At 34.5% G+C, this 11,016-nt stretch overlaps 1 protein-coding gene across 14 annotated transcripts in view; it reads right to left on the reverse strand.

Annotated features, from left to right (window-relative positions):
• LOC124453058 (P2Y purinoceptor 4-like) overlaps window positions 1-11,016 on the reverse strand; it is an 82,150-nt gene that overhangs the window by 53,734 nt on the left and 17,400 nt on the right. For 4 of the 14 annotated variants that reach the window (XM_047003759.1, XM_047003767.1, XM_047003768.1 and 1 more), the window contains one exon: window positions 8,043-8,376. In XM_047003759.1, the coding sequence (XP_046859715.1) occupies window positions 8,264-8,376 (113 nt within the window). In that variant the 3' untranslated portion in view covers window positions 8,043-8,263. Of the gene's footprint in view, window positions 1-4,582; window positions 5,349-8,042; window positions 9,194-10,293; window positions 10,521-10,730; window positions 10,982-11,016 lie in introns of those variants that run through there. The other 10 variants (XM_047003764.1, XM_047003763.1, XM_047003765.1 and 7 more) reach the window with 7 other exon arrangements.

Raw genomic sequence — 11,016 nt, forward strand, 5'->3', positions numbered from 1 at the left:
CGAGTTCGCCTTGTTCGGCTTCTTGCAGCAGGTCTACTTGCGGGAAAATAGCGCCTCGATTGAAATGCAGTGGATGAATTTCTTCTAATTGGGAGGCGATTCTCTATTGTAGGTGTTGATGCCATTTGATTAGGGTGATGCGTTAATTCTCTCTGGTGACTCGTTTCAGCATTTGGCAAATTTAAAGCGGTCGTATGTCGTCCAAATATAGTTCTCACTTCTGACCTTACAGAACTGTCCACGTCAGGTGATATTCTTTCAGACAGCTCTGTAACTCTGCCAAGAAGCTCCTGAATAATTTCTCTATTGCTCATTTCTGTCATTTTGGTGAGAGCGATACAGTATAGATAGAAAATACAAAGTTACCAACCCGCCGAAATTTTGCATATAATTAATAACTGCTTTTGAAACAAACAAGTGTTCTTTAACTCCATACTTCATGTTGTTAGAGGAAAACTCGCGATATAAAACTCGTCATATGAATCTCGTCATATAAAACTCGTCTTATAAATCTCGTCTTATAAAACTCGTCATATGAAACTCGTCTTATAAATCTCGTCACATGAAACTCGTCATATAAAACTCGTCATATAAAACTCGTCTTATAAATCTCGTCATACGAAACTCGTCATATAAAACTCGTCATATGAAACTCGTCATATAAACTCGTCATATAAAACTCGTCATACGAAACTCGTCATATAAAACTCGTCTTATGAAACTCGTCATATAAAACTCGTCATATAAAACTCGTCATATGAAACTCGTCTTATAAATCTCGTCATACGAAACTCGTCATATAAAACTCGTCTTATAAATCTCGTCACAGTTTATAAAACAACTCGTCATATAAATCTCGTCAAACACAACTCAACAATAATAATATAGTTTTCTCACCGCATTATAGTAATTTCGAGTACCACTTTACGAATCTCGAATAGACTTATAGTAATTCTAATACGACTTATAAATCTCGATACACTTTTGGCAGGTTTGGCTTGCCATACCAAAAACTTGTCGTTAGAGTGATATATTACCTATTATTGATACACTGAGTTCAATTCCTTACAAAGTTTCTTGATTGTTTGAGTAAGTTTTCTTGAACCCCATTGACATAGACGAATAGCGAAAATGCAAAACATGAAAACCACTTAAACACGGGCAAACCACTTAAACATGGGCAAACCACTTAAACACGGGCAAACCACTTAAACATGGGAAAACCACTGGTTTTGAGGACGTTGCTCTGATGCTGCTTGTATTTTCTGAAAATGTATTTTGGTTTTGCTCAAATAATAATGGTGTATAACATGATACACAGAGCAAAAAGCTCTCTAAATGGAGACTATATTATGTATAAATCTATAACCGTGGGTGTGTGTGGGTGTTCTGATGTGCATTTTGTCTGAAATACCTGACAGTCTGTCGCTATTGTTTTCAACAGCTACGTCTTTCGAAAATTTCATATCTTTCAGTGACATCCTCCTGTTATACAAACATATTTTTTATTGTGATTAAAGGAAATATCTTGCCGTCTTCCTCTAAATGATCAGAGATGATGGTTTGTGTGTGTCTGTGTGTCAGTGTATGGGGAGGCCAATTGTTAAGTGTGTCCATTAATTGTTTGATATATTAGTATTTTGCAGGGAAATTGACTTCCATCTTGTATATCTAAGACTGGGGGTGGTGGTGCATACTTCTCTTCAACCCTGTCCTAAATCCATCCTTGCGTTTTGACGTATCATTAAATTCTTGATAAATGACTAATGATGTCTCACCCTGGCAGTTCTATTTCATAATGTGGTCAGTCGTCTAGTTTTGATGTTTCTTATGTTACATTGCTATTCGTTATGGGCTTATGGCAATCGAAAAGCACTTAAAATACATCATTTAACAACACCTAGTCAAGATAACAGCGTTAAAATAGCAAACTTCTATCTTTCAATGCAACTTTGTGTTATCATTGTGATCACTAGTCTTTATCCCGAGTGGGCAATTGATAAGCTGATTGTTAAGCAAATTTATTTAAGTCAGTTTTCCATCTAAAATGAATTAAAATTTCACAACATAAAAAGATTGAATGTGGGGCTCAATTTGGACTGCGCGAATGACTTGGTTTATTAAATGTTATCAATTTAAAAAGTATAAAGTCTTATAAATAAAAGAGTTAAGCTGTGAAAGACTAAAAGTTATCAACAAACTAAAAATGTCTAAACATGTTTAAGGCTGGTTTAAATTAAGTCAAACAGGGCGAAGTTGTTTAAAACTTTGTACTATCCTTTGACATTATAGTTTATTCTACGGGTAGGACTCTTGTAAATAAAAGTAGAACTTTGAAAATAGAAAATCCCGTTTTCGTTCTATGTCTCCCTATACTCCAGTGTAATGTTTTACTCCCAAAATTTCATTTTCAGGATAATGAGAAATATTCCTTTTGCGCAATAGCGAATTATTGTATTCGAAGACCCATAAACCTTATAACTACTGAACTGAAATTTTATTTCATATTTTATATTTTAAATGAAACCAAAGTTTAGTGGATTTAGAATATATAGCTCATAATGATAAAGTTGTTAGCTAGTTTGTTTTAAATAAAAACAGGTGAAAACTGGAGTAAATGCATCAGTAAAATTTAATTATTTAGCAGTTCCGATTTTAATATTAGCTACACTAAAAGCTATGTCAGAAATGAAAGATTTTTAATTATCATTACAAAGTGCGTTTATTATTTCGCGCAAATTTTTTTGTTATTAAGTGATATGCAGAAATGACAGGTGTTCTTTGACAACTTTTCTGAAACTGTTTATGATGTCGAGTTTATGTTTGTGTCGTTTTGTAAAATTGTTTTTGTTATTGGATATTGATAATATATTTTTTACCAAAATACTTTTGTCTACTATACAAACTATACATTAGGATTGATGAGAATTGTGTAAATATGTGACTTGTAAAAGAATAAGACATTTTTATTTCTTTTATTGTTGAAACCCTGTGAAGACGTTTAAAAGCTCAAAGCTTCGTTCTTAAAGTTAAAGCACAGTTTGTAATGATACAGGGGTATGGAGGGTAGTCATAAATTTGTATTAAGTCATTACAGAATTAAATAAATGGAGCTCAACTCTTCACGTCATTGCTACTGTTGCTGGTACTTCTTTTGCAGGAGAAGGTGGAGAGGTGACTGTACTTCTCTTGCGGGAAAAGGGTTGGTGGTGGTGCTTGTACTTCTCTTGCGGGAGAAGGTTTTGTAGTGGTGCTTGTACTTCTCTTGCGGGAGAGAGGTTGGTGGTGGTGCTTGTACTTCTCTTGCGTTAGAGAGGTTGATGGTGGTGCTTGTACTTCTCCTGCGTTAGAGAGGTTGATGGTGGTGCTTGTACTTCTCCTTCGTTAGAGAGGTTGATGGTGGTGATTGTACTTCTCCTACGGGAGAGAGGTTGGTGGTGGTGCTTGTACTTCTCCTGCGTTAGAGAGGTTGATGGTGGTGCTTGTACCTCTCCTACGGGAGAGAGGTTGGTGGTGGTGCTTGTACTTCTCCTGCGTTAGAGAGGTTGATGGTGGTGCTTGTACTTCTCCTGCGTTAGAGAGGTTTGTGGTGGTTCTTGTACTTCTCCTGCGTTAGAGAGGTTGATGGTGATGCTTGTACTTCTCCTGCGTTAGAGAGGTTGATGGTGATGCTTGTACTTTTCCTGCGTTAGAGAGTTTGATGGTGGTGCTTGTACTTCTCCTGCGTTAAAGAGGTTGATGGTGGTGCTTGTACTTCTCCTGCGTTAGAGAGGTTGATGGTGGTGCTTGTACTTCTCCTACGGGAGAGAGGTTGGTGGTGGTGCTTGTACTTCTCCTGCATTAGAGAGGTTGATGAAGGTTTTTGTACTTCTCCTGCGTTAGAGAGGTTGTGGTGGTGCTTGTACTTCTCCTGCGGGAAAGAGGTTGATGGTGGTGTTTGTACTTCTCCTGCGTTAGAGAGGTTGGTGGTGGTGCTTGTACTTCTCCTGCGGGAGAGAGGTTGGTTGTGGTGCTTGTACTTCTCCTGCGGGAGAGAGGTTGGTTGTGGTGCTTGTACTTCTCCTGCGGGAGAGAGGTTGGTTGTGGTGCTTGTACTTCTCCTGCGGGAGAGAGGTTGGTGGTGGTGCTTGTATTTCTCTTGCTGGAAGAGGGGTTGTATTGGTGGTACCAAAACTTCCCTTACGTGAGAGGAGGGTGGTGGTGCTGCTGGTATTTCCTTTGCAGGAAAGGGGATAATGGTGGTGCATGTACTTTTCTCGCGGGAGAGGGAAGTGGTGGTGCATGTACTTCTCTCGCAAGAAAGGTGGTGGTGGTGGTACCAGTACTTCTCTTGCGAGAGAGGGTGGGAAGGTAAAACCTCTTAACTCTCTGTATCGTGTGTTTCTTATGTTTTTCTACTATGAATTTAGTATTTTTCAATACAACCATCCGTCTACAGAACTTTGCTTTTCGATAAAATTTATGTACGTAAATGTCAGTGAATAGCATAGAGTAAAACCGCATAAAATATTTTAATCTAGGTATTGCATTATTACGCTGTGGTAGCTATGTTTTTCTGTTGCATTCATTTTTTTAATCTCTCTTTTGTGTGTTCATTTTTAAATTAGTACTTACCTTATATAAACTGATTTTCCGATTGGGTCAATTAGATAACAGCGATGAACTCTAATTATTGAGATTCGGCATTTCTATGGCATCTTTTACTTCATGTAAACTTTATTTTAAGTCACTCAACTTTAAATGCATTTTTAATTTTTTATATTTATTACAAAAATGGACATTGAGATGATGATGAAATGTAAAAGTATGTTTTATTTTCTATCCTATGTGACAACCTGAGGTTTTTACGATGTGTCCATTATGAATCTTTGCAAGCGGAAATGCTCGAATGACGTCATCAATGAAATTCCTATGCTCATTATTGAATATTGACAGCAATAAATAAAGGTCCTGTTGAACGTACGCTGTGCAAAATTACTACAATGCAAACTCTATGATTGCATAACTGATTTTCTAACTAGAGACCTTTATAAAAACTATAACTAATCTTCAGTGCATGTGTCGTCATACATAGCTAACTGTTCTCCCCGTCAATTGTCATACGTCAACATATTCATCGCTGCTTTGTGAACTTTTTCTTTTTTCTCTTGCTCGTCGATTTTGAAACCATATTTTGATTTTGTTTTCCGGTAACGTCAGTTCCAAACACAAACTACGAACTTCATCACTTGTCAAGTACTTCATTGTTTCAAACTTGTTTTCCAGGGTCGTCAGCTGTTTGGGAGTGAATGGAACTCTGGGATTGCGACCGGGCTTTCGTTTCTGTTTCGGTCGACGTTTACTTGACTCTGAAACAGGACAAGACACAGCGTCGAGACATGGGTAAGTGACAATAAAAGAATGGGGTGAGGGGGTATATGGGTTGTACGTTTGTCAGCAGGTTGTGTGATTGGATTAAAATACATCAAATATACATGCATAAAATATAATTTAAACCGCCACAAATTGTGGCAATGTATTCATGTAGCCTAAACAAGAGCAAACATATAAATCAGTTTTAGAAATATACGTTGACGAAAAAGGCTTGCAATACATATTTTAATATGTGGTGTTTTAACGAAAATTATTATCGTAGCTTCAAATATCAAGCATGACGTCAACAAAACTTTCATAAAAAGTTTATTTGAAAATTACAATGTCGTCATACCAGGCAATATTAACCAATAAAATAACCACGCATGTTATGGACTTTCACATTAATTTATCTCTCATAATTGAATCATACAATAAAAATGATATGAAGATTTGAAAGGAAAAAGAAAAAATTCTATGTCAACTAGAAAATAAAATTGTGCTTATAGAACTATGAAAGGTGACCGTAAGACAGAGTCTATACATGACAAAAATAATTCCGTTTTTCAAAGTCAAACATGTATACATGGGTTTGTTCGTCGTTGAATTTTAGATGGAAAAGCAAAAAGTAATAAAAAATAAGTTGAAGACAACAATCAAATACTCTTCGTTCATACACTGCATATTTTAGGTTTTAACATTCAAACATCTTTTTCCACTTGAATAGTCCAAACTGAACGACGCCTTTAAAATACTTATAAAACAAAGGAAAAAGTATTTTTAGTTCTACGATCCGTCATATCCATCACATGCATAGAGTTTTGACGCATCTCATGCGCAACTATATATGACTCTCTAATGTTTTAATTGCTCAGAGCATTTAAAAAACAGCTGATATTACAAGAAGTCAAAATGAACTTATATGTTATATCATGAACTTGTCATAGAGAGTTCTAAGATTACATGAATGCTGGGAATTCTACTATATAGTTTTACTAACTATATAGACAATGAGCATATAGGATGACAGTAATATCATGTAATACATTATTCTTACGTTATGAAGTTAAAGCTTAATTTAGAAAATGCAATAGTCCAACATATAATGAGCATGTATATATGTATAGATTATATAACCCCTATTTACTTCATTTTCAGCGCCTTTACGTGGGGATTTATGATTGAAGATATTTTCCAACAAAAAAAAATAAAAAAACTGCTATTGATTAAAAAAGCGGTGATTATACTGTATGAGCACTCTATTTAATGGAACTGTAGCATCTGTATAACAGGAACTACTTTATGTACTTTGTTTATCACAAGTAAGGCTAAAATTGTGTAGGTCAGCTCAAAGTCATTAATGATTTAATAAAAATATGAAAATTTATTTAACACACGTACAACTGTAACGATTTTATTTAAAGGAGCATGTGAAGATTACTCAGACAAAAAATTTTGTATGTATAAAAACAAGTAGTTTCGAATGTTCATTTTTTGTGAATGCTGTTTTGCAAAGTTAGAAGATTCTATTCCATTTGGCAACGCTACGTACTTAACACACGTTGTCACTACAGTTTATAAAAGCACTTGATGCTTCAATGCAGTTGAACACCGATACAAAATATAATTATGCTCAAGCTGTGTCTAAAATGAACCAAACAATAGCGAAATTATTGGCAAAACATAGAACACTGAATACCCATATAACCAATAAAGCAACATATAGTAATAGGCTTTCGGTTCTCATCATTTTTTTTCTGTCAAGTGTTCTCTTGTTGCTTAAAGACTTTGAAAGGTATTATCCAAACTAAGAACAGCCCGAATCCATTTAGTAAACTCAAGCTGTTAAGAAGCTTGATGTCTGTGTTTAAAAACACTTGATGCTTGATGGTATAAATATAGCTGTGCCATAGGAATGATGTACAGGCAGTAAATCTACTTTGAAACTTGAAGAATTGGACGTCAAGCTTCTCTTGGGCTGTTGTGTAAAGTATGAAAGGGTTGAAATATGGCCTTGTTCTTTTCTTCATATTGTGTTTTTTTTCTTCCTGCTGTGCAAAACCAAAATGGTTGTGGTTGAATGGCGAATCTTTGGAGAATCCAATTGAACTGGAAAACAAAAAGGAAAAGCGTCAGCTGCGTCACCATATGAAAAAAAGATGTCATTATTCTATGGCAACAATGTGTCCAAGAAGACGTTCAAAAATCTTTATGGACAATAAATAAATGTATTCATTAAAGTGTATTGTTCATTGTTCGTTTATTATCAGCTTATTCTATCAAACACTAAAATTATACAAATATAATTGTATGAAAATATAATGTGTATGTGTGAATTTTAAGACTATGCTCATTTCTGCCTTCCTGTTTTTGCTAGTGCAGATAAAATGCTACATATCGATAGATTGTTAAACATACCTTTTCTTGCAAACTATAAAGTATTATTAAAAACAATTCTGCCTGAATTTTCAAATACATGCTGATTGCTGACCATGCTGTTTTATCAATGAAAAACGTTCTGCCATTTTAAAAGAAGTTATGTCTGTAAGGGCAACTTGCTTTTTCTTGTGAAATTTTCGATGCAACAAAGCTGCCAAGTTTACCTGTTAAACAAAGCTTCTGCTCACGCTAAATTCAATGTAGAGAATTTCTTCGTAAAGATGTAAATAAGCAGCAAGGAGGACAACGTATTATTAGATACGATATTGTACTATGTTTTGATGTGGCTATCAAAATAGTTTGTTGCAGGCAAAATTGCCTACAAATACAAACATTATACAAAAAATTACACAAAAGTATAACTACAAATTACACTAAAGTTTATGTTATTACCTATATTAAAAAAATAATCATTATATATATTTGTAATCAAGTTATATATGATCAATGCATATTAATCAATGCATATTATCTACAAAGCAATCGTTTCATCAGCAGAACAGAACGAAGTTTTCGATTGCTGTGCTGTATCAGTAGAAATAAAAATGTTCTTTTTAAACAACGCCTTCAGACTGTTTCGATAAACTGGAAGCCTCAGTGCATACACAATTGGATTGACAGCGAAATTCACCATGGCAACTGGTTCGTAGTAGTAAGAAAAACGCCAAGCCAATTCACTTTGTATTTTTCCAAGCCTTTGAATAAACTCCACTTGTTTGGCGATAAAATAAGGAAATGCAGTTACCAGTAATAAGACATTCAGCACAATGATTGCCTTTACAATTTCAAAGTGTTTAGTGTTGTACTGTTTAGCATTTACTTTAGTGCCTTGTCGACTTTGCAATACAACCTTAAGTATGAAACACTTCAATATGATCTGAAGTAAAACAGCGATTTCCAAGACAGCATATACCGTGATATAGATATACATAAGCTGGTCAAATTTTTTTATGTAAAGTGATGTGTCTTCAGCAAATGCCATGCAAATGGCAATCAACCAAACTGTGGCGCATAATATGTAAATTTTCTTCGTAGATAACATTTGTTGTCTGTATTTGGGATACTTTGCAATCTTGTAAGTTTGCCATGTGAGTGATGTCAAGTGAAAAAATGAGCCCGCAGCCCCAAACATCCAAAAGAAAAGGACAGAATAAATGACAGCTTTTGATGGTTTGACCTCGAACAATCTACCCAATCCAACAATCATGAATTGAGACAAAGATGCAGTGAAATCAGCTATAGATAAGCTTAAGATAGTAATCCACGGTCCTCGTCTTAGTTTGTTTAAAGGATCCTTCACAATAACAACAATAAGAAGACCATTTGTTAGGACACCAACTGTGGAGACCACCATTGTTGTTATTAATATTTCTTGAGGAAGTGAGAAACTTTTCTTCGGTTTCTTATTAAATACATAAATATATGTTTATTATATGTTGCAATATTTTTAAAAACAAAAATTTGTTCTTTTTAGACGAGGAACTAAATTATAACGCTCAAATCCTGGTTCTCACTTTTGGCAAAAGTATAAATATAAGCATAACTGCAAAAGATTATCAACTGTCAGTTCTTCTTATGCTTATGTTTATGTTGCAAATGATGACCAAACTTAAATTGATGTCGTTTTACTATCATCGACTTTTGCATAAGCTTTTAAGTTTTAGTCTTATATATGAGTTTGAGAACATTGCCATTATTTATTTTTGTAGGAACTGATTTTTCAGTTTCCACTGTGTGTGAACTGTGATATATTCGCATAGCAAGATCAAATATACAGGCTTTCTTTTACGCCACTACATAAAGTAAACATAATTTGAGGAATGTTGTAATTTTTATGTTTTGTTCTTATCAAGGCAACCAACACAAGCTTTGCTATGAAAATTCCAATTTCACGAGGAAGAAACCATGTTGAATATCATGTAATTGCCTAGATCATTACACAGAGAAGATATTGATGAAAATATCATATCTCGGTACATATAAAAAAAAATGAAGTTCTTGATATGCATGGAGAGATATGCAGATGTTGCCTTTTGCCTGGTACTCTTGAACTCTTGAAGAAAGCAGGCAAGTGAAAATGACTTGATATTGTAAATATGCATAGAATAATGGTAATTCTAAACAATTTCTCGTATCGTTTTGATATTTTTCGTTCGTATTCGCAGATATTGGTGAAATCGTTTTATGCATGTTTTATCATACAGTTATTTGATTTTGCCAAATAACTTTGGATAGCAATGTTTATCTTTACAGCTTACCATTAAGCCACAAAATGCTAATTAAATGCACTGCACATAATAGTTTTGCTTATTCTCAAAATGTCAAATTTCATGATAAAATCACTGCATGTAACGTTGTTGAGTAATACAAAAAAGCAAACGCGTTTACGTTTCTCTCGCGTCCTTGTATATGTATTTCTTTGAATGCATTTCTCTTTGCAGTCAACAAAGCACTCGAGTTTATTATCATGACTTATAATACTTTTTATATAATATTACTTACTTTTGTATTATTTTGCGAAACGGAGGAATTCCTTGTGCAATTTACTTTATCTATTTTAGTCGAATTGCACATTTTGATAGAATTGTCGCTAGCTTTGACCACTGGCACTGGATATATATTCAACAAACATATCAAAACAACGTAACTATAAACATATTGTACAGGTACCATAGCGTGACCTCAGAAATTGATTTTATGTAAGGAAATGTACGCCGGGTTCCACCTGTCTAAAAAATAATATAATTTACTTATACAAAATCTAATTTGAAGTGTACAAAGTCTGGTAATTACATGAATCGATGACTAAAATTTGGTTTAAAAGGATTCGATAAACCACATGTCGAAATGTTTTATTAATCGTACTATCAGCTCAAACGAACGACAGGGTTTGGTAAAACGCCGTAATCCTGTTATTACAAATAATAATTATTATATACCTCCAAGACTAACTTCTTTGTCGTCTGCTGGCCTTCTTACAATAAGTTTTGGATCTTATAAAAAAAACGACTTTCGCCTTCGTCGTGTGATGCGTTCTTAACTCTTCTTCTCACTAATACTCAACTGATAGCAAAATAAAATGTCTTATATGGTATGGTAAATTAAGATCGTGTGTATGTATCTGGTGTTTTGAAACAGACAAAACAAATATTCTTCTGGGTTGACGTTGACGTCCGGAGTGGCTTAACAGCTACGTCAGACTAATTCAAAACTTGGGCTGGGCAT

Source organism: Xenia sp. Carnegie-2017, unplaced genomic scaffold, assembly GCF_021976095.1.
Source record: "Xenia sp. Carnegie-2017 unplaced genomic scaffold, XeniaSp_v1 HiC_scaffold_25, whole genome shotgun sequence".
Classification (NCBI taxonomy): domain Eukaryota; kingdom Metazoa; phylum Cnidaria; class Anthozoa; order Malacalcyonacea; family Xeniidae; genus Xenia; species Xenia sp. Carnegie-2017.